Source organism: Lytechinus variegatus, chromosome 8, assembly GCF_018143015.1.
Source record: "Lytechinus variegatus isolate NC3 chromosome 8, Lvar_3.0, whole genome shotgun sequence".
Lineage (NCBI taxonomy): Eukaryota > Metazoa > Echinodermata > Echinoidea > Temnopleuroida > Toxopneustidae > Lytechinus > Lytechinus variegatus.
In genome coordinates, this window is record NC_054747.1 from 22,803,608 (window position 1) to 22,829,213 (window position 25,606).

General features: G+C 36.9%; 1 protein-coding gene across 1 annotated transcript; it reads right to left on the reverse strand.

The window, feature by feature from the left end:
- Nucleotides 1-619: 619 nt before the first annotated feature.
- Nucleotides 620-20,939, reverse strand: LOC121420174 (phosphatidylglycerophosphatase and protein-tyrosine phosphatase 1-like). Its single transcript, XM_041614721.1, has 5 exons — nucleotides 20,585-20,939; nucleotides 10,689-10,845; nucleotides 5,353-5,430; nucleotides 4,597-4,788; nucleotides 620-2,653 (listed from the first exon to the last, which is right to left on the reverse strand). The coding sequence occupies exons 2-5, from the start codon at nucleotides 10,827-10,829 to the stop codon at nucleotides 2,495-2,497; spliced, it is 570 nt and encodes a 189-aa protein (XP_041470655.1). The 5' UTR covers nucleotides 10,830-10,845; nucleotides 20,585-20,939; the 3' UTR covers nucleotides 620-2,494.
- Between the last annotated feature and the right edge of the window lie 4,667 nt (nucleotides 20,940-25,606).

The following is a 25,606-nucleotide window of genomic DNA, read 5'->3' on the forward strand; positions in this document are numbered from 1 at the left end:
AATTCAAGTATTGTATTATGAGAAATAACTTAAAAAAACATCCTCAAAATGTTACGTATGGGACATTCCATCCTTGGACAAGACCTAATTTGCATAATTAATTAGATGACACCACTTTTTTCCCTCAAAAGTAATAAGATGTTAGGGGGTCCATGTCCCACCTATGACTAAATCTCAGAAGTTTTGTTTTTATTTTCTATGAGTTTTTATAATTGTCCCATACGTAACGCCCATTTTAACAATTATGCAAATTAGGTGCCCCAAATTAGCATAAATATGCATATTATCAAATTTTTCTTAATGAAATTTGAAAATTCAACATTTGGGCTTTCTTACCCCACCAAAGATAACTTCTTAAATTAAAGATGAAATTTTGCCTTCTGGGGTGACCATTTCTTGGACTTGCCCTATAGTGAACATATAAAATTTGCATTGAAAAATAGTGCACTTAAATACAAAATTGAAAGACAGATCTTGTCGCATATTGTTTTACTATACAAGGCAGATGGCTGATTATTAAATGTACATGCCACAATAGAATACATATAATTTTGACAATGATTTCTGGAATTGAGTATTCATTCATGATAATAATAAGGGGAATTTTGAGATAGAGGGGGGGGGGGACAAGATTTCCCTCAATTGCCAAGATACATGTACATGTAATATAGTCTCACACAATATCCTCCTTTTATGTAAAACTTTTTTTCTCATCTTCTTCCCATTATTCTCTCCTTTTCCTCCCATTTTTGGTTGCAGTTCATACATCTACATCCCCTCAATGCCCAGGAGCTCCACCCCTAATGATATTACAGCTCCCTCCAAGGTAACACTAAAGCAAAGATACACATAACATTAAAACACACAAAACGTAAAGGAAATATACATGTACATACAATCTCAGGGGGTGTTGCAAGAAAATATTGGCAAATAATCACAAATATTCTGGTGCAATTTCACAATTGATTGATCACTTCTAGCTATAGCAAGTCAGATTACACTCCTTGTCTCATGGAGCAGATTAGCAATCAATCGCAAATTTGCAATTAATTGCACAGCATATGCTTGATTTCGGGAACGAAAATGGACTTGCAACTGATCGTAAGATTCTTGCAACGCCTGCTCAAGATTGTACCATGTCACTAAAACCATCTTCAGCCATATTTAAACAAATTAATTAAAAAATATTGTTCGAATACATGTAAGTGCCTGGTACTGCCTAAATAGAATACAGCAATGAAGACAAAGTGCACTTTTGATATTCAACATGCGCTCATGATAAGAGTAAAATCACATAAGAGGAAACCAAAACCCAAGGAGAGAATTAATCGTATTGAAGAGTGAAATGAGGGAAGCACTTTAAAAGTTTCATGAAAATCGTTAATAAAAAAAGGGAGTTTTCAATATGGAAGATTGGAAAGTCTTGTTGTATTTCTTTGGGAATCCTCACATTGGCAAACATTTTTTTGTGGAAAGCTCTCTATTTGTTTTGTACACAACTTTTCAGATTTTCCCTATTATCTTTAAAATCGTATCTTGCCTGCTGATCAGCACAACATATGTCATGGGAAAATCTGTTTCACAGAACACATGCCAAGGCCAGGAGGAGATAATAAAAAAGATATTCAAAGTATTAAAGGAAAAATATGAACATTTGTGAATACAAAAAATGGAGAGTTGTCAACAAAATCAACCATTCTGAAAAATGTTTGCCAATTTCAGGATCCCCGTACAAATACAACAAGACTTTTTAACCTTCCATAATTCTCTTATTTCATAATCAATTTTGATGAAACTTGCTTGAAAATGCACCTCTCATTTTACCTTTTCCAATGAGATCAATTCTAGCCTTGGGTTTTGGTTTCCTCTATTTGGTCTGATGGGTGCATGTTGGAAAGCTTCTGTGTGTCAGTGTTCAATGCTACTTTCCAATCATATTGATCACAATGATCATAAACCCTGAATAGCCGGGGGCATAGTTACGATGGGGGCACACTACACACGATGAGAATCTCTAGGTAAGCTTCATACAGTTGACATTCCAGAATGTGAATATTCGACAAAGTCAAAGCAACTACTTCGACCTGGGCCAGTTGCATAAAAGTTACCACTATAATTACTTTGCCATCCAATGGTATTACTGCCATGGTAACAATGCTCAACGTCCCCTCAGAATCAAGAATTTCAGGGAAGTTATCAATGGATGGCAAAGTTACTATAATACTAGTAGAACGTTTAAGCAACGAGGCCCTGTATATTACATTGGTAATGAAGGTTGGGTTTGACATCTGTCAACTCTTCCCATTTAAAAATAGGGATTCCAGTCAGTTGTTCCCACCGGCTATGAAATGGTCAGAATACATTAAAGTCCCATACATACAGTGCAATTCAAAGCCTCAATGCCTCAAAATCGAAGTTCTCAGGCCTATTAAAAGCCAAAAGAATTGCATCTGTGAATAGAAATACTATAATCTACTAAACATTCAGTCATTACCTACGCATCCTTTGGCTCACTCGTTTTGATGGGGCGATTCCTCTTCACGTGCTTATCATAATAACGATATAACGCTCTGAAATGCTTGTCTTTGAGTAGAATGTGAGGGCGCTTTGCTTGCATGAACGTCTGGGCTTCTTGAGGAGTGCAGTGGTTGATCTAAAACAAACAAAAGAAAGGTAAAATAAAGAAACATGATATTGTACAGGATCATCACAGGCATCAGGGTAACCGCTGCGCGGGCGGGAGCCCAGGGGCTTACCGTGCATTTGACCACACTCACAGGACTAGCGTGATTTATGGTCTAAATATTTCTCCAAATGAATTCTGAAAATAGAAATTACGCACTTACCACGATTATATGGATGAAGGTCTAACGAGTGGCAGTTTCCTGACATCTGTGCACAAACTGGAACCTCAAAAAAAACGAAAAGTTCTCTCCTTCTACCCCAGTCCCAATCGGCCATTTTGTTACAATTTATAACAAAATGGCCGATCGAGACGGGGGTAGAAAGAGAGAACTTATCATTTTTTTGAGGTTTTTAGTTTGTGCCCAGATGTCAGGAAATTGCCACTCGTTAGACCTTCATCCATATTATCGTCGTAAGTGCACAATTTCTATTTTCAGAATTCATTTGGAGAAATATTTAGACCATAAATCACGCTAGTCCTGTGAGTATGGTCAAATGCACGGTAAGCCCCTGGGCTCCCGCCCGCGCAGCGGCGGGGCTTAGCATCAGGGGAGCATTTGTTTTTTATACGACAAATCGTCCAACAAGTTGTTGGATCGGACAAATTTCTTTGATTTTGATTGGCTGAGAAGCACCATTGCTAACAGACTTACAAAACGAGCATTGTCGGATAAAACGTTTAACAAGTTCTTTCCTATCACTTAACTACATGATTGAGATCAATCACAGTTCAAGTTGATTCTGATCTTTGGCAAAGAGTTACGATTGATCCGATCAACCTCAAGTATATGGAAATCCATCAATGTCATAATTTTTCCCTCAGGAATTACAGTGTCCTTGGTAAACATGGATAAGCAGAATTAATTTTCAAGAAAATCATTAAGTCATGAATGGACATCATATCTAGAAAATATGTATTTTGAACAAACATGCTAGAGGATGACATTTCTGGCTTTCCATAGTTGTGGTTGATTGGATCAATCACAACTCTTTGTAAGATGGGGCCCCGAGAATATTTCGCCAGTGTTTGCCAATGGCCATGAATATATTGCAGGCACTTTTTAATACCATGTAATCTTTTTCTTCATAGTAATCGTTAAAATCTTGAAATGAGAAGAGGATTCTGATCATAATATCATTTTCTTCATAGTAATCGTTAAAATCTTGAAATGAGAAAAGGATTTTCTGGTCATAAGTAAGCTGCTTAAATGGTCCAGGTGGAAGCTGGTGGGGTCACATGACATTTGCACCGGTGACAGTTGCTTTGATGAAAAATCTTCATGTTAAGCCAAACATAAAATCTAACCTCCAAAACTAAATAAACCAGAACTGCCAACCTGAACAACAACATTTCAGTATTTTTAAAGCTGATAATCAGTATTTTGCCGAGGAAATCAGTATTTTCAAAGAAATACCATAGGACAACACATAAAACTGAAACTTGAGAAATCAGTATTTTGCATGAAACCATCAGTATTCTTCTCATTTTTCAGTACTAAATACGGAAAATCCGTACTACTTGGCAGCTCTGATAAACCCTAATCCTTATCTTTACACCATTCTGAACCAAAAACTCTATTAGAGTTCTAACTCTAACCTATGCCCTCTGAGATATTACAACCGCAGCAAATGTTGGAGGAGCATTTAGTTGTGCTCAAAAGATAGTGAACCCCACCACAAGATGCACTCCTTTATGCCAAGTGTTGAATGTAGACTACACAACAACACTACAATGAAATGTAATATTTCATTACATGACATCACAATTTACTTTCTAAAACATGGCAGAACTTTATACATAAATATGTTTATTTTCTGGTAGCGTTTACAAACTTTTGAGCACCACTGTATGTCGCGTCACCACTGGCAGCCCCCACCCCTCTTCCCCAAGATCATCGCTCCTTCACTTACCGTCATAAGATAACACCCTACCAGAGTAGCACTCCTTGTCCTTCCTGCTTTGCAATGTACATACACACTGGTGCCCTCATTAGCATGCCGTTGGATAAACTCTACGCCCCTCTCGAGGTACTCCAGACTGGGTGCCTCGGTGAAGTCCACGGTAGGCAGTTGGAGGTGCTCCATGCCGTGCTTTCTCCATTCCTGTCAAAGATACGATTGAATTGAAGTGAATTTATTTTCATACTTATTTTACAAGATAGCAAAATAATACATAATACAAGAAATACATTTGATTACATACAAAATACAAAATATAACATGCATAATGGCAGTAAATAAAGTGAAATATGAAGGAACCTGCATAAAAAGCAGAGTTTGTAATGTCTGCAGGTTCCTTAAAGTAATTATGAAATTAGCAATCAAGAAGATCGGACACTAAAAAAAAATCAGACTACCGGAAAAGGCAAAGATTAGTGGAAAATCGCGGGGTACAGAATAAGAGGGAAAGTCGACTTGGATACAGTCGACTCTGCGTTACTTTCTTGACGTAATAACTTTACACCTTTTAAAGCCTGTTTTTATCCTAGCATAGGGTTAGTAACGTGAACTACATGTATGATAGGGTATCAACAAACATGAGAACATTACATGAACAAATGTGTAGTAGTAAATAGTAATTGCCGAACCAATCTTGGATAAAAATATTTCCCCTATACTTTCTCAAACCCGGTATATTCAAAGGCCTTTCTGATGTGACCAACATACCTCTACAGTCGGAGTGTGTCTTCTTAGTTCATGATCTTCGTTCAGTGATATCACTCCTTTTACATTCTCTTCTTTCAGCTGAAAGAAACAAAATGAGACATACAAAGGAATTAATCAACTATGTTCAAGGAATGAATAAACTTTGTCAAGAATAGACAATGTGCTTCTGGTGGAATGAGAGGAGAGTTCCTTCTCACGTAAAAAACACCTATGAATACTGGTTGTAGTAAAATGACTTCGAACAGAATCCAATCAAATTGTTGTATTTACAAATAAAGAAAATATGTGCTAAATGGCTCTGGAAGAAAGTGTGTAGTTGCTGAGAAATGAGCAAAATAAGCACGGAATTCCATCAAATGTCTGGTATTTTTCCAAGCAATCACTATCTCACATATGCTTTTCTGTGTTTTAGTGATCATCAGAATTATCGGTTTTGAGCTAAGATTTTATTTCACAAAGATAAGTTTACATTATTAAACCAGATCTAAATATTTGATTACTTTAATAAGACTTTCTCATTTTGAAATTATTCTTTGCTGCAACTTCTTTCTTTTACCTTTTCAAAATTTGCAGATGAAATGCAAGTTATTACAGGGCAAGTACACCAAAATATAAAAGTTGATAGAACAGAGAAATATCAAACAAGCGTTCTGCAGGCGATGTCACTTTCATTCAAAATTCTGTTGGGCTGAACTTCCAATCTATTTCTAAATTGAGGTTTTAATACAAAACACTGTGATTGGGAACACCATGCAGCAGGCAGAGCTGGTTGGCCCATCAGAGTGACGTACATCATGACAAGGGCCCCGTATTCTGAAGTCAGGTTTAACTTAAACTCAGGTTTAAAATTGTGGTTTAAGTATGGGTAGCCAGTATGTAAGTACTAAATTTTTTTAATATATTAAAGTTGAACGTTTCTTATGTTTACTGTGCCCTTTCCTGATTCATCAATAGTGAAGACAATAATCTATTTATACTTCCTTGACAATTACAGAATGATTTGAGATCCAAATGAGCTGAAATATGATATCTCTACCCGGGGGGGCCAATTACATTGGCGAGTGGATACCATGTGCGACCAAAAAAACACGTAAAAAGGATGTCTTTTTCACGATAGGGCACGTTACTTACGTAACGTGATAAGAGTGTCAAAAACACAAAAATAATGAAAAAAGGGTACATGTATCTATTTCGCTAGGAAAATTACGTGTTTAGGGTCGAATATGCGGGGATGATAAAACAAAATTAAAATGTTTTATAAAGGATGTCCTTTTTGCCCAAAAATTTCGTGTTTAGAGTCCGATTTGCACGAGGTGTAGAAGGTGGGGTCGTACTAAACCAAATAAGGTAAAGCCGACGACCGAAGGACCCGTAACAATAAAACATTCCTGTACTTGTTTAGGGGTTCATTTCAGGGAATATTACCAATAAGAGTATCGTTTTGTTTCCAATACTTGTTAAGGGTAGGATTTCACACGCCAATACTTGTTGTTAAGGGGTGCATTTTCAGAAAATGGAAATTACATGTTTAGGGTGCTTTTCGAGACCCCATGGTCGCGCATGGTATCCACTCGTGAATGGAAGTGGCCCCCCGGTATCTCTACCATTAGTGATTTATGTCACAATTGGCAATCCATACTAAAACCACAACTTTAAACCTGAGTTAAACCTGCTATCAGAATACGGCCACAATAGAGTCCATGTTTGTCTGAGGAATTCTTTAATTGGAATTCTTTAAGTGTACATGTATACCATCGCAACAATATATCTTGATGAATAACTTAATAAATAGTGTTGACATACTGTACATGTAGTTGCCATTTATATAATATGGTCCATAACTATATTAATAGCTAGTAGATCATATTTCTTCCGCTGTAGCTGAGCCGCCACAGCTGTACAAACATCAATACTGTTTGTCTGCACAATAGCTGAAGACAAAGCAAGTTTCTATTCATCAGGCTATCTCCACCCAAAACTCCTGTTTTCTTCCTTTTTTTATTTGATGCTATCAAGAAGTACAGGTACATGTAATGCCTGTTAAAATACAGCGGATTGAACTTTAACTTGGGATTTGTCTCCGAGTTTGATTTAATTTTACATACAAAAAATACATACTTTAAAAGAAACCAGCCTCGTGAGAAATGTAAAGACTTTGCTTGACACATTTACAATGTGGTCACCAGGGGAGCGCTTCATCAACATTTTTGTCCAACATGTTGTCAAATCTGACATTACTCGATTCTGATAGGCTGAGAGGCACTGTTACTATGGTAACTGTCAGATAAATTAGGACTTGTCAGATAAAACGTCCGACAAGTCCTTTCATGAAACGCTCCAATTTCCTGAACTACTTTTTGAGCACATCAGCAAAACTTTTCTACACTGTACTAATGGACTCTAGAATTCTAGCCTGGGCTTTTATGAGCATGGGGGGGAAGGGGACGTGCCAAAAGCCCCGTATGTATTTTTTCTCTCTAGGTCTATGATCACCCCTGAGAAATCTATCCAGGACTGTATTTACCCAAGCTTTACACATACATGGATGCAAACAGTGCGGTTCATCTCTTCATTCGTGCAGAAAATTTGAAGATCACCACATGTGGGTAAAAATGTTTTATTTGCACAATGCCTAATAATGTGATCCTTTTAAGATTTCCAACAGGTACTGAATTGAAGTGAGTGAGCTCACGCTTGGCTGGAATTAGAAATATCCGTCCACTGGGTCTACATGTAGTACACAGGGTGTATTGACCATGCAAATTATCACAATCAGATAATATTTACATTTTTGTACACGGTAGTCGGTTTGGGGAAAACATGGGGTGTTTAACAAAGATTACAAGTATAATGACTTTAGGTTGCACTTAAATGCTGACGGCCCGACGCGTACAAGATATGCAACATGCAGTCTTATTGATCAATACACACAAGTGTGCGTCCTCTTGGCATGATCTGAACAGTACTGTCATGCCTTTTATACTGTGCACAACGAGACATTTATTATTAAAGGAAATGTTCACCCTGACAAAAAAATTATTGTAAAAATAGCAGAAAAAATAATAAAAAATATTGCCGAAGGTTTGAAAAAATTTCATCAACTAATTAAAAAGTTATTAGGATTTAATTATTTGATTTGTGATGTCATATGTGAGCAGCATTCCTACATAGCGAATGGTAAAAAAATCAATGAAGTGTCATTTTCTCATATAATAAAATAATTGGAAATGGTTTTCACTCATTTTTTTCTCATATAATTGGAAATGGTTTTCAATCTATAGACAAATCATTTCACACCCGACCATGAATGGAAAACAAAATTAAGTCATCAGGAACCATATAAAATCTGAAATTCATGCATTTTATATTACATAACACATGGGGCAGCTGCTCGTTTATGACGTCACAAATCCTAAACTTTAAACTCTGATAAGTTTCTTACTCCTTAATGGATTTTCCTCAAACCTTCACCAATATTTTTTACTATTTTTACTGCTATCTTTACAACAAAGTTTTCTTCAGGGTGAACTTCCACTTTAAGTGCGACTCTATTACATTCATACTTAAATCTTTGTGAAACACCCCCTGGGCTATATAAAGTGAAATCGTCCCGAGCCCCTGTTACAATTTTTCCCCATTAAGACCAACTACACATTGTGGGATGATAGTGATACCAAACATTAGTACACCAAATGAGTGTAGTAGATTAAGTGACAATTTGCCAGTATTATTGACTCCAAATATACTTTGATCTTGCTTTCAGTCGCTATGCTTCAGTGGCTGCACACAAAGTATGACCTCGGTGGAAAGGAATTTCAATAGTTGAAAGTAACACAGGTTCTGCATTTGTTCTCATGTCTCTGTTCAAGCACTGCATAAACATTGGTACATGTAAGGCTACACCTTAACAACTAAAACATGGAGCAGTATTCAAACTCATCACAAATATTCATAAAATAATGCCTATGATGCAATACAATTTGGTTGCTTTATACATGTAGCTCAATGTGGTTAGAAAGTGAAGAGTGAAGTTCTAGTACACAATACACAGCTCTGTTTGTCAGCTCCTGTGATTTTGGAAAAGGCTTGGTTTCAAACAAAAGTTTTGAAAAAGTCACTTTGTAAATTAATAGAAATGCCAAACAACATCAGAAACCCCACACAAAAACATAGGACAAATAAGATTTTTCTTGCCTACCTTTCAAAGTAAATGAAAGCTATTTTCAGAAGACAGTGAAGGGGCGGGTTTTTACAAAGTGCATTACATGTAAGTCCCTATTTGGGTAGGGAGGGTATACTGGAACACTGCATTCACTGATTATGGAACACACTCTATCTCCTTATGTCATTTGCAAGTTTAATAATGATTACTTTTTGTTAAACATGCCCTTATTTAATTTACATGTAGTTTTAATAATTCAAATCTTCAAAGAGATTTTTGTTGTGTAGAGGTACAGTTCTGCTTTTAAAGTTAATGAACCCCACCAGAAAATGTACTCCTTCCTGATGTGTGATTGCATGTAGACAACAATGTTGGGAGAGCCCAGAGATTTGATATCTAAAAGATGGCACAACCTGAACACTTTGATCATTTTCTGGTGGGGGTCACTATAAACTTTCTCTCACTTTATTTCAGGAAAGTGGGGAAGGGGGGTGTCATGAAATGTGCACTTTGCTCAAAAGATGTAGAGTGTAGAGTGCTTGACAGGGTGTTAAGGTGATCTGACAGCATGTAAAGACTAAAGACAGAGTGCTCTGACAGGGTGTAAACTAGAGTGCTCTGAATGGGTGTAGAGTGTTTTGACATCCATGATGTAAATTCCTTTACAGAATAAAAAGTGCTCTGGCAAGGTGTAGAGAACTTTGGCAGGTAGTAAGGTGCTTTGACTTGGTGTAGAGTATTTGACATAATGTGAACTGACTTGACAGGGTGTAAAGTGATTTGACCAAATGACGTGTTGGAAAGCTTTAAATCTGAGTGTAGTGTTTTGACATGGTACTGTAGAGTTTTTGACATGGTGTAGAATGCTTTGCCATGGTAAAAGTACTTTGACAGAAGTGCATCAATAGGGTGTAGAGTGGTTTGGAACTGGGGCATAAAGTGCTATTAGGTACTACAATACACTCACAGGGATTTTTTTTTCCGGGGCTACTTTAGAGCTCACCAAACCAAATTTGCCAGATTGCAGTAAAGTTTACATTGGACCCTACATGTACATGTAGGTGAATTTCAGGGGATCTTTTTTAGTTTTCCAGGTCTCGGTAGGGCATTTTGGGGGCAAATTCAATTCGCCTCGAGCCCCCGTGTAATTTTTACCTTGTACATGTATACTCACCTGATTAATGTAACTCCTAAATGGCAGAGCTCCTAATATAACTGTCGAGTCTATTCTATCGTACCAATTCCTTGAAGTCACATTCTTCATCAGGACGTTCCAGTAAAGAGTAGGGTAGAACAGTGCTCTAGACCCACCCATACTTCCTTCTCAGTCCCTGCAAAAACAGACCAAAAAAATACATGTAGGCAGAGATGCCAAGTTCAAAGACCAGCTATGCGTGAGATTTTCTGTGAATCTGAGTGAGGTCACAGACATTGTGTACAATGTATATGGGGATAGGCTGTGATAGTTGCGTGAGACAGAGATTTGAGGGGATGAACAAGAGTCCAAAATGCTTGAGTCTCCCGCATAATGCGTGAGACTTGGTAGCTCTGTGTAGATAGGTGTACAAAGACCCGTTTGGACAGTGTGACTATCAGAAGATTAATTCTATAGTTGTAGACACTGACATAGCATAGTAAACTACATGCACCTGGCAATGGGATTAAAATGTAAGCTGGTAACTTCAAAAAGTATCCTCAAAAGTTCTGAAATGTGTTTAACTGATTTTCATTCTGCTGTGCTGGTAGTTAACATAAATTATTTAAAAAACATATTATTTGAGATCTTACTGTTTGCCTTTGTTTTATAAAACTCTGAAAACTCATCTTGGTCCAATTTTATCAGATTACATTTTCATCAATTAAGTTCTACAAGACTGAGCAGTGCCCCCTTAGTCCTCAATGCTGTTTATTGGATTGCACCTTATTTTAAACCATAATGATTTCAACTCTGTTTGATGAATTACATGTACATGTATATGTGTAACCAGGGCTCCTGAACAGAGAATAGCGATCAATCGCTATTAAATTGAACTGACCAATCAATATCCATGCTACACATGCATTCGGTTTAAAACTGACCAGAGGTCAATTCCAGCCAAATGTTGCATTTTTCCATTTTCAAAAATTTCTTTTCTGAGCAATTTTGATTATTCTGTTTATAAGTATACAGTTTAAGGTTTACAAAAACACACTTATATTTACTATACCCTCATTCATTCATAAAATACACAATGTACACTCTGTTGCATTGTGGTACTAAGATTTCATAGAAAATGTACAACTTTCACCCATCCCTGGCTCCTGGCAAGCAAAGGCTGCTGATGAAAAATTCCACTGTCCATGTGACCTCCAAGCTATAATTTAGCATTAGCTGTATTGTTTTACATGCTGCAGTTAAACTGTGAGGCACAAAATACATTTCAAGGTGTGTATGTTTGATGTCCCATAAGTCACAGTTTTGAGCATTAAGTTTCCCTCATATGCTGCCATAGACTCCTGGAGACAAGTATTGGACTTTTTTATCTACCATAGTACATGCTTGCTTCAACAAATCAAGCAGCATCTGTATTGGACTTGAAATAGCTATACTGGGGGGACATACATTTCAGTCCCATAAGTCACATGTCCCATAAGTCACATATACAGTTCGTAAACCATGCCACTTTAAAGCTGTCCATGACAGCAAAGAGAGAGACAAGAATGCTTAAAAGCTGGAGAACAGTATGCTGTCAGAAAAAACAGTCTGAATATCATAGGCAGTGCATTGAACAACAACAAAAAAGTTTGCATTGTGTGCCCAGTCCAGAAAGAAGGAGAAAACTGAATATGATCGCTAAAATGCAAAGCTGAGTGCAGGTAAATTGGGTTTGTTTCACCCTAGCTTTTATTCATTTTTTAGGTCCAGATCATTCTCTTGGTTTTCTTGTCCCCTTGGAGTATGCATCCACTGTTTTACATATGATGTGAACTTGGTATATACATGTAGTTCCATGGAAACTATTAAAACCTATGTCAATGTCCCATCAGTCACAAATTTTGTAGTTGAGCGACCCTCTGGATCCTGTCAAAATAAGAGCACCAGTCCTCAGATGCATTTAAGGCTACCATGAGCAGAGCTATTAAAGCCCCTGTAAATGCCCAAAAATTGTTCAGAAGCTTGCAATCAAGTTTTCTCAGAATCATTCCTGCCGCCTGCCAATAGAAAGGAACATGCGCATTTAAAGATAAATTCCAGTATTGGTAACGATCTCAAAATGACATTTTACAGAATCTAATGTAATGACCACCCAAGTGTCTGTTTTTATGAATAAAAAATATGTGCCAAAGGATTCTGGAAGAAATTGTGTAATTGCTGAGAAATAAGCAAAATAAGCGCGGATTCGGTCACTTCCGTCGGGTCTTTATTCCAGCAATAATAATACACTGTCCCACGTGTGCCTATCTGTGTTTGTGATCTTCAGTGTGAACATTTTTCAGCGTAGATTTTAAGATTTCACAAAGTTCAGTTTATGTAACTGTACCAGATCTAGATCCTCGATGATATACTGACAATTAAGCCTGGTTTTACAGACTTTCTCATGAAATCAGTGTTTACTGCAACTACTGGAATTTCTCTTTAAAGAGGACCAAAGGGTGGTGTCACAATGTCATGAACATCGAATCGCCGGTTCTAAACCTAGTCGCAGCTGCATGATCGTCTTACACATTTGTATTTGCAAAAATGGTGATGTGTGTTGTCCCTGGTTGTTACCATCATTCTGATAGTCGTAAAAGGGCACTGGTTCATAAAGCTTTTCGTAACTTAAGAGCGACTTTAAGAACGACCGATGATCCTTGTGGTAAATGTCATCATAAATTGGCAATGTTTTAGCATATAAGAAAGGATCACTAGTCATTCTGAAAAGTTGCTCCTAACTTACAACAGCTTTATGAAATGGCCCCAGGTTATTTTGTTTAGAACCAGGCTGCCATTACACCATGACAACTAACATCACTTTGGTACTCTATAAATGATGATGTCCTTACAGGCATTCAGAATTTCTATGAAAGAGATGACATATCAACCCAAGCAGCTGGCAAAAAAAGAAGTTGTGATAGGGTGCATCCCCATGGTATATTTTTAACCAACATTTTTGTATTGCCTGAAGTGTATAGTTAATGAATCTTGATGTTCCCTTTGTCAAATCGTGTCCCATGGGGTTCCAAATTGGCAATTTTTGGCGGCCATCTTGGATTTTTCATGAAAATCAATTATTTTCATATTTTTTGCACAGACAATGGTAAATCTTCCATGTAAATGAATACACTTTTTACTATACAAGTATACATGTACGTGCAGTTTAGATAGTAGAAAGCGATTGCAACCGTTTTCTAGACAGTCCAATTAATGAATTTTAAAAAAATTTATGCCAAAATTTTAATATTTTTGCCAAAAATTTGCCTGTGCACTGATATCCATCTGTTTTATCATAAACATCAACAGCTAATGAAAAATATGAGCATTTGACACAAAATAGAGTATAAACAAGAATATTGATATACTTCATGGCAGCATTAATGTCTTAATTTCTTACATGTAATACACTGTAAAGGTCATTTTCTTACCATACTGTATGAGACAGATAGAGAAAAGCAACATTTATTTGTCCCATCTGTAACAAATATGTCCTATCATTATGTCCCATCAGTCACAATTGAAAGTGTGTACATTCTTTCTAATTGTTCATTTTTCATCTGTTTGCTAAATATTTACATGTATGATTGTAATTGTTTATTGATTATTTTGTACTTATTTGATTACAGTTCTTAAAACTTGATGACAAGGAAGCTTTTTTTTGGTTAATGTTCCCTTTATATAAATGAAGTGCATGAAAAGATGTTTCTGCCCTTTGTTGAATTTATTTCTGACACAATGGCATGAATTATTAAAGGTGTCATCTTATTAGGGAATATTTATTCATGCTGAAATTAAGTTTGACTTAAAAAGTCATCGAGAGGAAATGTAAATTCCATGAAATGAGATAGGGTCCCATCAGTCACATTCACTTGTCCCATAAGTCACACACGATTGCACACAACTACTGAAACAAATGAAATGAATCAAGTCCAATTCAAGTACTGTTAGTGAGCCCTATCACTAGTTAATCTCCAAGCCCAAATCTAAAAACATTGTCATAAAACTGAGATAGATATGGCACTTTGAACAAAAGAGCCCAATTTGTGTGGTCCATCGATGTCCCATAAGTCACAATGACATTTCTGAATATCTAGCACCCTATGCAACCAAGCTGAAAGCATACATTTTTGTATATAGTAAGTTTAAGTATTCTTCTTACAGTTTAATAAAGTAAATCCATGTTTGTGCAGCTACTATTTCAGATATGCACCTCAGTTATGTGGAAAAAAGTATCAAATGTCCCATAAGTCACAATGGAATTGACCCAGAGACAGACCAATCAGCAGCGGTTCTTTCATATTTGCAATCTATCGCAAACCTGTGTTACAGAGCCCTGGGCAACGTTGCATAAAATGGTAACTACATGTACACGTACATGTACCATGATAACGCTGATCAGCAGCCAATTGAAAATTGAGAATTCCATGCAAGTTACCGTTGGATGACAAAGTTCTCATAACTTTTATGCAATGGGATCCAGGTCAATTTTCATTGCAAAATATACTGAGTTTTAGGGACAGTGATTTTCCGTTTTACCGGCAAATAAAAGAGAAATTCTGTTCATTCTAACATTTTTCATGTAAAAATTCATGGAATTCACCTTTGCAAAATGGAATTCAGATTATTGCTATGTACATCTTCAGTGAGAAAAACGGAATTTCCATTTTTGGATCAAGTTGTCACGGAATTACAGATTTTCAGAAACTGAAAAGACCATTTTTGAAATGGAAAAACATTGTCTCGAAAAAACATTTTTAAAATAGAAAAAAAAGTGAAATGATATCGAAAGAGTTGGTAATGAATGTTTAAGTACAATTATCCTCTCTAGAGGCTTTTTCAAAATAACTACAGTGTGTACTTAAAGGGGAAGTTCACCCTGACAAAAAGTTTATTGTAAAAATAGCAGAAAAAATAATGAAAAATATTGTTGAAGGTTTGAGAAAAATTCATCAAATAATTAAAAAGTTATTAGAATTTCAATTATTTGATTTGTGACGTCATATGCGAGCAGCATTCCTACATGTACATAGCGAATGGTAAAAAATCAATGAAATGTCATTTTCTCAGAAAATTGAAAATGGTTTTTACTGTACCTTTTGTATATCAATAGACAAATCATTTCACACCCGATCATGAATAGAAAACAAAATCAAGTCATCAGGAACCATATAAAATTTGAAATTCATGCGTTTTATATTACATAACACATGGGGCAGCTGCTCGTTTATGACGTCACAAATCCAAAACTTTGAACTCTAATAACTTTCTTACTCTTTAACGGATTTTCCTCAAACCTTCACCAATATTTTTTACTATTTTTTCTGCTATTTTTACAACAAAGTCTTCTTCAGGGTGAACTTCCCCTTTAAAGAGAAATGCCAGTAGTTGCAGTAAACACTGATTTCATGAGAAAGTCTGTAAACCAGGCTTAATTGTCAGTATATCATCGAGGATCTAGATTTGGTACAGTTACATAAACTGAACTTTGTGAAATCCTGAAATCTACGCTGAAAAATGTTCACACTGAAGATAACCAACACAGAAAGGCACACGTGGGACAGTGCATTATTATTGCTGGAATAAAGACCCGACGGAAGTGACAGAATCCCCGCTTATTTTGCTTATTTCTCAGCAATTACACAATTTCTTCCAAAATCCTTTGGCACATATTTTTTATTCACACAAACAGACACTTGGGTGGTCATTATATTAGATTCTGTAAAAAGTAAGTTTGAGATCGTTACCAATACTGGAATTTATCTTTAAAACCATTCCAATGATGGCATGTGCAATCATGTACATGTAGAGATAGCGTTAGTGACCTTTCCTTTTCTGTGACGAGCCATGTGGACGTACGAGATTAAGGAATTTCGGGAGCGCTGCGCATGCGTGAAGTACATGTAATCTGTGACGAGCCTTCTCGTTCACTGCACAAATCTGTGACTCGTATTTGGGGGTTTTGACGTTCGGTGTCAAAGTGCTCTAACAAGCGCTAGTTCATACATGATGACATCCAAGCTTTATAGCAAAAATGAATGAAGCCGCATCAATATTCGAGTTTCGTTGATTCAGCAGGGCTGGTAAACTGAAAATTACTGCTTGTTACCAGCTTTTCCATTACATTTAGTGTGTGTCGTGTTTTCAGACACTACATGTCCGATAGGTATGATGTTCTATTTCCAAACAACTGTGTTTTTTCAGCTTTTTGCGCAAGAGTCCGAATGTTGCACTCAAAGTCGCCCCACTGGTTTGTAGCGTGATGCTACGCCTGATTCTCCGGCCGAGCATCGGCCCATGGACCGCTTGCTATCACGCTGCTATATGATGTGGCCTGGTATGGGTACGTTGACTTAAATCGAAACTTGTTTTCATCAATGTACGAACGTGATACTGAACGAGCAGTGTCACCACTTCCGGTGAACTAGGACTACATGTACGATACAGTCGCAGACAATCGAAAGCTTACTATTGACAAATCGATGAGCCCACACCCCCACATCAGATCAACAACAAAGCTACAAAGCAGACACCCCGGAGACCCGTTCAATTGAATGACACAGAACTAATGTCTTTGTATTGTGGGTTAAAAAGTCATTCAAAGGGCACACCTTTTCTTGGGTGTAGCAATGTCACATGCCATTGTGTATCCATACATTTTGTCTACTATTATGCCAGTAATTGAATAATTCTGCATTAAGAAAGAAACTCTTCAATTACTTTGCCAATTCTCTCGGAAGTCAAAAAATAATCCTTATTTTATGCAAAAACTATATTGATATGTTATATTGCAGCCAAAGAGTTGATCTATTTCCAGGAAAGCAATATCTGAATTATGCAAATTTATGCAAAAGGGCAAGTCCAAGAAAAGGTCACCCTGGAAGGCAAAATTTAATCTTTAATTTAAGAAGTTATCTTTGGTGGGGTAAGAAAGCCCAAATGTGGAATTTTAAAATTTCATTAAGAAAAATTTGATAATATGCATATTTATGCTAATTTGGGGCACCTAATTTGCATAATCAGTAAAATGGGCGTTACGTATGGGACAATTATAAAAACTCATAGAAAATGAAAACAAAACTTCTGAGATTCAGTCATAGGTGGGACATGGACCCCCTTACATCTTATTACTTTTGGCAGAAAAAAGTGGTGTCATCTAATTAATTATGCAAATTAGGTCTTGTCCAAGGATGGAATGTCCCATACGTAACATTTTGAGGATGTTTTTTTAAGTTATTTCTCATAATACAATACTTGTATTGTTGCATCTCTGGGAAGTTCTAATTTATTAAGTATGAAAATGTTATACCACAAAAAGTTTCAAAAATAGAGTTTACTTTTTAATTAAAAGTTAATTAAAAAATTGTTACGTATGGGACAACATGTTACGTATGGGACATTTACACACAATGTCAATGGGGAGATTTGTGTACAAAGTGAATGGAGAAAAACAAATTTGAAGAGTGCTCTAAAAACTGATTATTTTACCTTTTCTTTAGTTTTTAAACACTGATTTGTTATGAATACTGATTAATGAATACAAATGAAGCCAAAAAAAATGTGAAAATGGAAAAATATGAAAAAATAAAAACAATAGAAATACATAAGAAATTCATAAAACCATGAAAAACATGGAATAAAAAGGTTGAAATGGCTAATTTCCCCTTCAGTGATATCAAATATGTCTCAGTAGAACATTTAAAAAGAAAGAAACTCTTTTGTTATTTCCATATTTTAAATTATTTCAATTTTTGAATTATGGGGAAAATTGTGTACGTTCTCTATGGGGACAAAATGTCCCATAACTGTCCCACACGTGTACGTAACATGTCATTAATTTGTTTAATTAGAGTCTGTAATTAGAGGGATTTGGCTTATGACATGAAACTTGCCATAAATGTACTATAGTATTGAGACTTCTATCACACTAAGTTTCAAGTTGTCAAGTGAAATACTTTCAGAGAATTCTCAACTTGAAACTAATGTATTAAAAATTGTCTTTTCTCTGCGTCCCATACGTAACGGCGCATCTTTTCGCTCTAAAAGGTCAAGATCAAGGTCATATGTCACAATTTTTTGCATGATTATTCTTCTCCTAGATGTCTACCATCATGAGGGTATTCAATCTAATCAAAGTCATTTAACACTATTTTTCAGGTCATTAAAGCCTCTGAAATGTCCCATACGTAACGCGCGCGAATTCTTGGACTTGCCCAAAAATAGGTGCGCTCATTGAAAACAACACCTTGCTACATGTACATGTATGTTCATAAAAGTTGAATTTCTGTTTGATCTAGATAGTTCCTTTAAAAGTTCACAAAAATGTTTATTTGAATAAATAAAAGAAAAATCAACCAAGCATAACACTGAAAATCTCATCAACATCAAATGTAAAATAAGATAGTGATTACATTTTAAAGATTGACTTATTTTTCAAAAACAATGATCTACATGTACAGGTACATGTATGCACAACTCAGCAACATGCAAATGAAACATGGTAGATTTTCAAGTCCCTCAATCACTATTTGTTATGTTTTTTATTGAGCTGAATATGGACCAACTTAATGGTACAAATAATTCCATAAAGAGGAATTATCATTGTTTCACTTGACAATGAGGAGAAAATTATATTTTGTATTTGTAATCAAATACAAAATAAATAGTGAGAGAACAAATAATCTGCACAAGTTTGCGAATTAGCAAGATAATTTGTGAAATAGCACGCTATTTTGGAAATAATCGCAAGTTGACTTGGGATCGCAATCTTGTGTTTAATCCAGCAAACAAGCACGATGATTGCGTCTCCATTGTAAATAATCTCAAGATTGTTCAGATGTGGATAATTTGCAAGATCAAAATAGCGTTCTAAATAAAAAAACTCTGGCTAGCAGTAGCACAGACGGCCCTTTTGAACACAGATCACACTCGACCCATAACGAAGAAAATGGTCCAATGAATTCATTGACATTCTGCTACTGAATCGTTCACCCTACTGTTTTGGTCCTTGGTGTATAGGTTGCTGACTTGCCACTGTAATCTATTACAAGCTAAAGTAAATGGAAAATAATGCAGGCCCAAATGTGCTGATTTGTTCCCCCTTGTAAACTCTTTACAACAGTGGCGGATACAACGGGGGGGGGGGGGGGGGGTTTCCGGTCTATGCCCTCCCTTTTGAGAGTTTTTAATGTAAATGTTGTTCATACACAAGTGTGCCCCTCCCCATTTTTTTTTAATTGAAGCAAATATTTTCAATGGGGATATGTCTTCCTTACCCAAGATTTATTTATTTTTGGGGGGTGGAGGGGGCTTGTCAAATTTTACCTGGGACAAAATGAACATCATTTTTTAATTTTTTTTTTTGCTTGTCAAATTTTCCTTAGAACTTCCTTTTTTCGAGGGTCCAGTTACTGCCTCGATGTCGGGATTTTGTGTCACAATAGACCTTCATCCATAAAATTGAGGTAAGTGCATAATTTATTTTTTCCCTTTTTACTTGGGGTGCATTTGCGACCCCATTGGCATTGCCATTCTACCCCATTTTGGAGAGTACCCTGTCATGCCTGTGCCTTATTACACGGACAAGTCCTGGGCTCAGGCCCACAAAGCCAGGTTATTATAATAATCTCAGTTTAGATTAAACTACAAAGTCATGAAAGTGCAAGGGCAGTGCTGAAAAGAAATGCAAATGAATTACTAAAGTTAAACTCTGACCCTCTCAATTTGTTTTAAAAAAGTAAAAAACTAAAATTAGGCCTAGTAAAAAGACAAAAAAAAGTCAGACGCGACGGACATGACGGAACAGAAATGCAAAACAGCTGAAGAAAACACTAGTCAAAGAAAATAAACAAAATGGGAAAATGACAAAATAACCATCCTAGGCTACAGAAACTTACAGAAAACAACGGTTTCAGCGACAGCTCAGAAGCACTGAATGTCGGATCGAAAATTTGCTGGGATTTCGTTCGGGTTAATACCGCGGCACTGCAAGCCAGGGCCAGGACTGGAGATGGGGGAGAGATGAACAACGACGAACGGTGACAAGAGTGGAGAGAATAAGTTCACTTCTTAGACAGTTTCATGATGTCGCGAGGGTTTCCCGTTTTGTGTTCTCGTATTTTGTGCTCATCAGCGAAGCTTTATTCAAAACTGTCAAATCCAGAGACATACTTTATTAAAAATACAATTCAATGTAATAACGTCCTTGTCACTGATCAGCTCAGAGCAGAGATTTAACACACTTCGGTCCTGCATGCACTGAGCAATTTAACGTCGTATGATGGCGCTAGGCGAGAAACGAAAAATAAGCAGGTGGTGGTGGTGCTGACATGTACAGTTGGTCTGATATTGGTCTAATTTTCAGATGGGCTAACAACATTCGGGCTAAACACACTTAGTCCAATTCTAATTTGGTCTAATGATCACTTGGTCTAATAGCCAATTGGTCTAATGATCACTAGATCTAATTTATTGCCAATTGGTCTAAATGGCGTATGGCCTCATAGCCATTTGGTCTAATGCCCAGTTGGGCTAATCGTCACTTGACCTGCGGGACTAATTTTTATTTGATCTAATTGCCATTTTGTCTAATGCCTTTTATTTTCACTTGGTCTTATTGCATGTGATCTAATACTAATTCGTCTAATTGTCGGGTAGTCTACTTCTATAGTTAGTCAATACCAGTTCTAATCCTCACTTGGTCCATTATTCATTTGGTCAGTATTACTGATCTAATGTGCAGTTAGTTTAATTTTCATTTCGGCTAATTTCCACTTGGTCTAATTTTCACTTTGTCTCGATAGTCTAACATTAATCGTCTCCATGTCACTTGGTCTAATTTCCAATTTGTCTAATTTTCATTTGAGATAATGATTTGTTGGGCTATTCCCATTAGGCCATCATACATAAGTTTATTCATGTTATTGAGTTTTTATTTTTTTCATATTTGAACTTAAACACTGTAGAAATTTGCATTGCATTGCATGCTGTCTACTATATAGGCCTATTCATTTTCTTAATATACATGAGAAATGAGAGGGGATGGGGAAGGAATAAAAAATAAGAGCGAGCGAAAAATAAATCAAGAGGAAATGAGAATGATAAAGGTTGAATGAAGAAGACCTACATTTAAAGAAAAAGTTGATGAAGAAGAAAAAGAAGCGAAGAAGAAGGACGGAGGAAAGAGAGGAAAAATAAAAGGAAGGGGAGTGAGAAAAGGAAGGAAAGGAAGGGACAAAGAGAGAGACAAAGAAGGAATTGAAGGGAAAGGGGAGAAAGAAAGAGAACCAAAGAAGGAAGAAAGATAAAGAGAGAAAGAGTAAAGGAAAATGGAGACAGAGAAAAATAGAGGAAAGATCGAACGAATGGAGAAGGAATGGAGGGAAAATGAAAGAGAAAACGAAAGAGAGAGGGGAGAGAAAAGAAAGGGGTAAACAAAAGAAGGGAGGAAAAGAGAAGGAAAATGAAAAATAGAGGGAAAGGAAACGAAAATATAGAAAACGGTGAAAAGAAACATTTAGGGGGCGCCAAAGTGAAGTTCGACAAAGGGGCGCCGAATTGATCTTCAGCGGGGGGGGGGGGGGGGGGGCGAATTGATGTTTGACTAGGGATGCCGATTTGATATTTTAATAAGGGGCTCCGAATCAATGTTTTTAGGGACGCCGAATATTGACGTTCGACATAGGGAGGGGGGCGCTGAATTTGATTTGATTTATTTGATTTGATTTATTTTATTGAAACACGGTAAAAAGCCCTCGATCAGCCAATGGCTGGTTTTCAGAGAGGCCGTGCAATATACAAACAAATACAAAGAATAACAAATCATAACAAAGTAAAATAAGTAAAACAAAAATCTATATACAAAAACAAAGAGGGGGGATGAAACAAAACAAAAATAAAATCAATACAGAAAAAAGACACAACTGTAACAAACATAAAAAGAAAGTTTGATAAAAAGGGGTAATCAAGATTTCAGGACTTTTTCAATTTCAGATTTAAATGAATTAAAATCAAGAATGGCAAGATATAGGCTGCTATTTCGTGCAAAGTCTGTTTTGGGTGTTTTTAGGTTTATTATATTGTTTGAGTTACGGAGTGTGTGAGTAGAATGTTTCTTAAGACTAATCCTGTGCATATAAAATGCGGTAAAAACTTATTGAGTAACATAAATATTAATACAAGTGCTTGTTTTTTCCATCTAAGGACGATTTGTTCAGCATTCAATTTGATGTATAATGCTGATGTGCTGAACAGGCAATCTACTTTGAGCACAATTCGGAGAGCCCTATTCTGCATTAAAATGAGACGGTTAATTTTAGTTTTTCCTGCATTTCTCCAAATATATGAACAATAGTCAAAGTGGGGTAAAATAAGAATGAGAATGAAGTGTTCGACAAAAGGACGCCGAATTCATCTTCAACGAGGGGAGTCGAATCGACGTTTGACTAGGGGGTGCCGAATCGCCAAATCGATGTTCGACATAAGGGACGCCGAATTTATATTCGACATAGGGGGTGCCGATTTGATGTTTTACTAAGGGGCTCCGAATCGATGTTTTTAGGGACGCCGAATATTGACGTTCGACATAGGGAGGGGAGGGGGCTGAATTGAAGTTCGACAAAAGGACGCCGAATCGATCTTCAACGGGGGGGGGGGGGCGCCGAATTTGAGTTTGATATAATTTATGTTCAAACTTGGTTGCGCCGAATTGATGTCAACCAAGAGGCGCCAAATCGACAGTCGACACAAAGGAAGCCGAATTTATGTTCGACATGTTTCGGGAGTTGGGTGCCGAATTGATGTTTCACTTAAGGGCACAAGATTGATGTTTTACTTAGAGATGCCGAATTTGAGTGTGATATAAGGGGCGCCGAATATAATTATGTTTGAATAGGGGGAGCCGAATTGATGTTCAATATGCCAGGGGGGGTGCCAAATTGTTGTTTTACTTAGGGGAGCCGAATTGATGTTTTACTTAGGAGCACCGTTTTGATGTTCGACATAGGGGGGGGGGGGCGCCGAATTGAAGTTTAACAAAGGGGCGCCAAACTAATCTTCAACCTAGGGGAGAGGGGAGGGGGCACCGAAATGGTGTTCTGCCTAGGGGTGCCAAATGGATATTCTACCTGGGGCGCCGAATAGACGAACTGGTTGTAGACGAAATGGGTTTACACTATGTGAAGTTTAGACGAACTGACAAGTAGACCAAGTGGTATCAGACCATCCAATAATCCACCGTTGTAATGATGACGATAATGTTGATTGTGATAATGTGGATGATGATGATGATAGGTCAAGGGTCATTAAGTGCTCAACACGCTCATCGAGATAGCTCTTTGTATTTTAATTGTAAGTTTATTTTGTTAACATCGTGTTTTTAACACATTTATCTAAGTATCGTGGAAACCGTCGATTTCACGTTTTTATAGATCATTATTAACTCAAAATTATTTACTAAACTTTTGTCTCAACAATTGTCATTTCCGTTCTCGCCAGTTCAATTTAATAGAATTTATGTGTACGTGCCACGTCAAATGTTTGGATAGTTTTAGCATCAAATCTCTATTTTTTTTATACGAGAGCATATTTTATCATTGGAGAATTCAACCACAGGCCTCACGTTGTAATATCCTGGTAACATAATTATCATGGGGAACTTATTCTTTTCCCGTTTTTTTTTACTGTTCTCTGCACCACTTCAATGAAGTCAACAAACCCTTCTGAATCCATTGGCTGCGAAAGCCAAAAAATTTAGTGGGGGGGACGCAGGAAACAAAATTGGCAAATGACGGAGGGACTACCAAAAGATTTTGACAAGCCAGGAAAAAAAAGGTCATCAACCAAAAATTTAGTGGGGGGAGGGATCGTCCCCACCTCAAATTTAGGGGGGAAGCGTCCCCCGTCCGCCCGCTTCCGCCGCCTATGTCTGAATCTGAAAATTGAGAAATACTGGAAGTGACTGTAAATAGCTGGAAAAAATTAAAATGCTGGAAAGTTGTGAATATTGCGGAATATTGAGTACCGTACATGGTCTTCCTAGCTTGAAAACCTCTATGCATGTTACTGCGGTTTTTGACATGGTTTCGCTCTTTTAAGATTTGCCCGGAGATTGGACATGGTTTATATAGTATTGCAGTCTGTTTTGTGGTTCCATGAGATGTAAGAGTTAAAAGTGGAAATAGAAGAAGTTCTACACCAACTGGTTTTTATCGCAACCGAAACAAACCGGCTCGTGCGGGGGAAAGAGGGTTCACCTTCAATATTTTACCGTTCCCACAATTAATTACACCTTACACGATTAATGACATTTGTAAAGAAGTGAGTTTTTATTGATTTTATGGTACAAGATATCAGAACTTATCATCAGGCACATGTCAAAATCAAGTCAGAATATTTTTTACGTAATGAAATAACTGAACAAAACACCGCAACAACAAAGAAAGATCCTTAACCAAAAAGGCAGCAAAAGTGTTGATGACCTCTACGTTCGTTGCTAAAAACAAAATCAATGATTAATGTATAAGGGACAACATACAATAAGTGAGGGGTAGGTGTCGATACTGTGAAATCTTGTTCACGATTCTAACAGTGTCCCTGTTAATCCTTTTTCACATAATCCATAATGTGAATACGCGGTGAACGATACTATGTTGTTGCATGTTTACAGTAGTGCACACTGCAAAAACACCGGTGTTGATTTAACACCAGACCGGTTTCTATATCGGAAAACACCAGAGAAGCGTTGAAACAACACCAGCTAAGAATCAAACCGATATTGGTTTAACAAATTGGTGTGGCTTAAATACCAAATTGGTGTTAACCTAACGCAAATCCTGCGTTTCAACGCCTGTCTGGTGTGGACCGATATAGATACCACGCTGGTGTTAAAATAACACTGGTGTTTTTGCAGTGTACGTGAC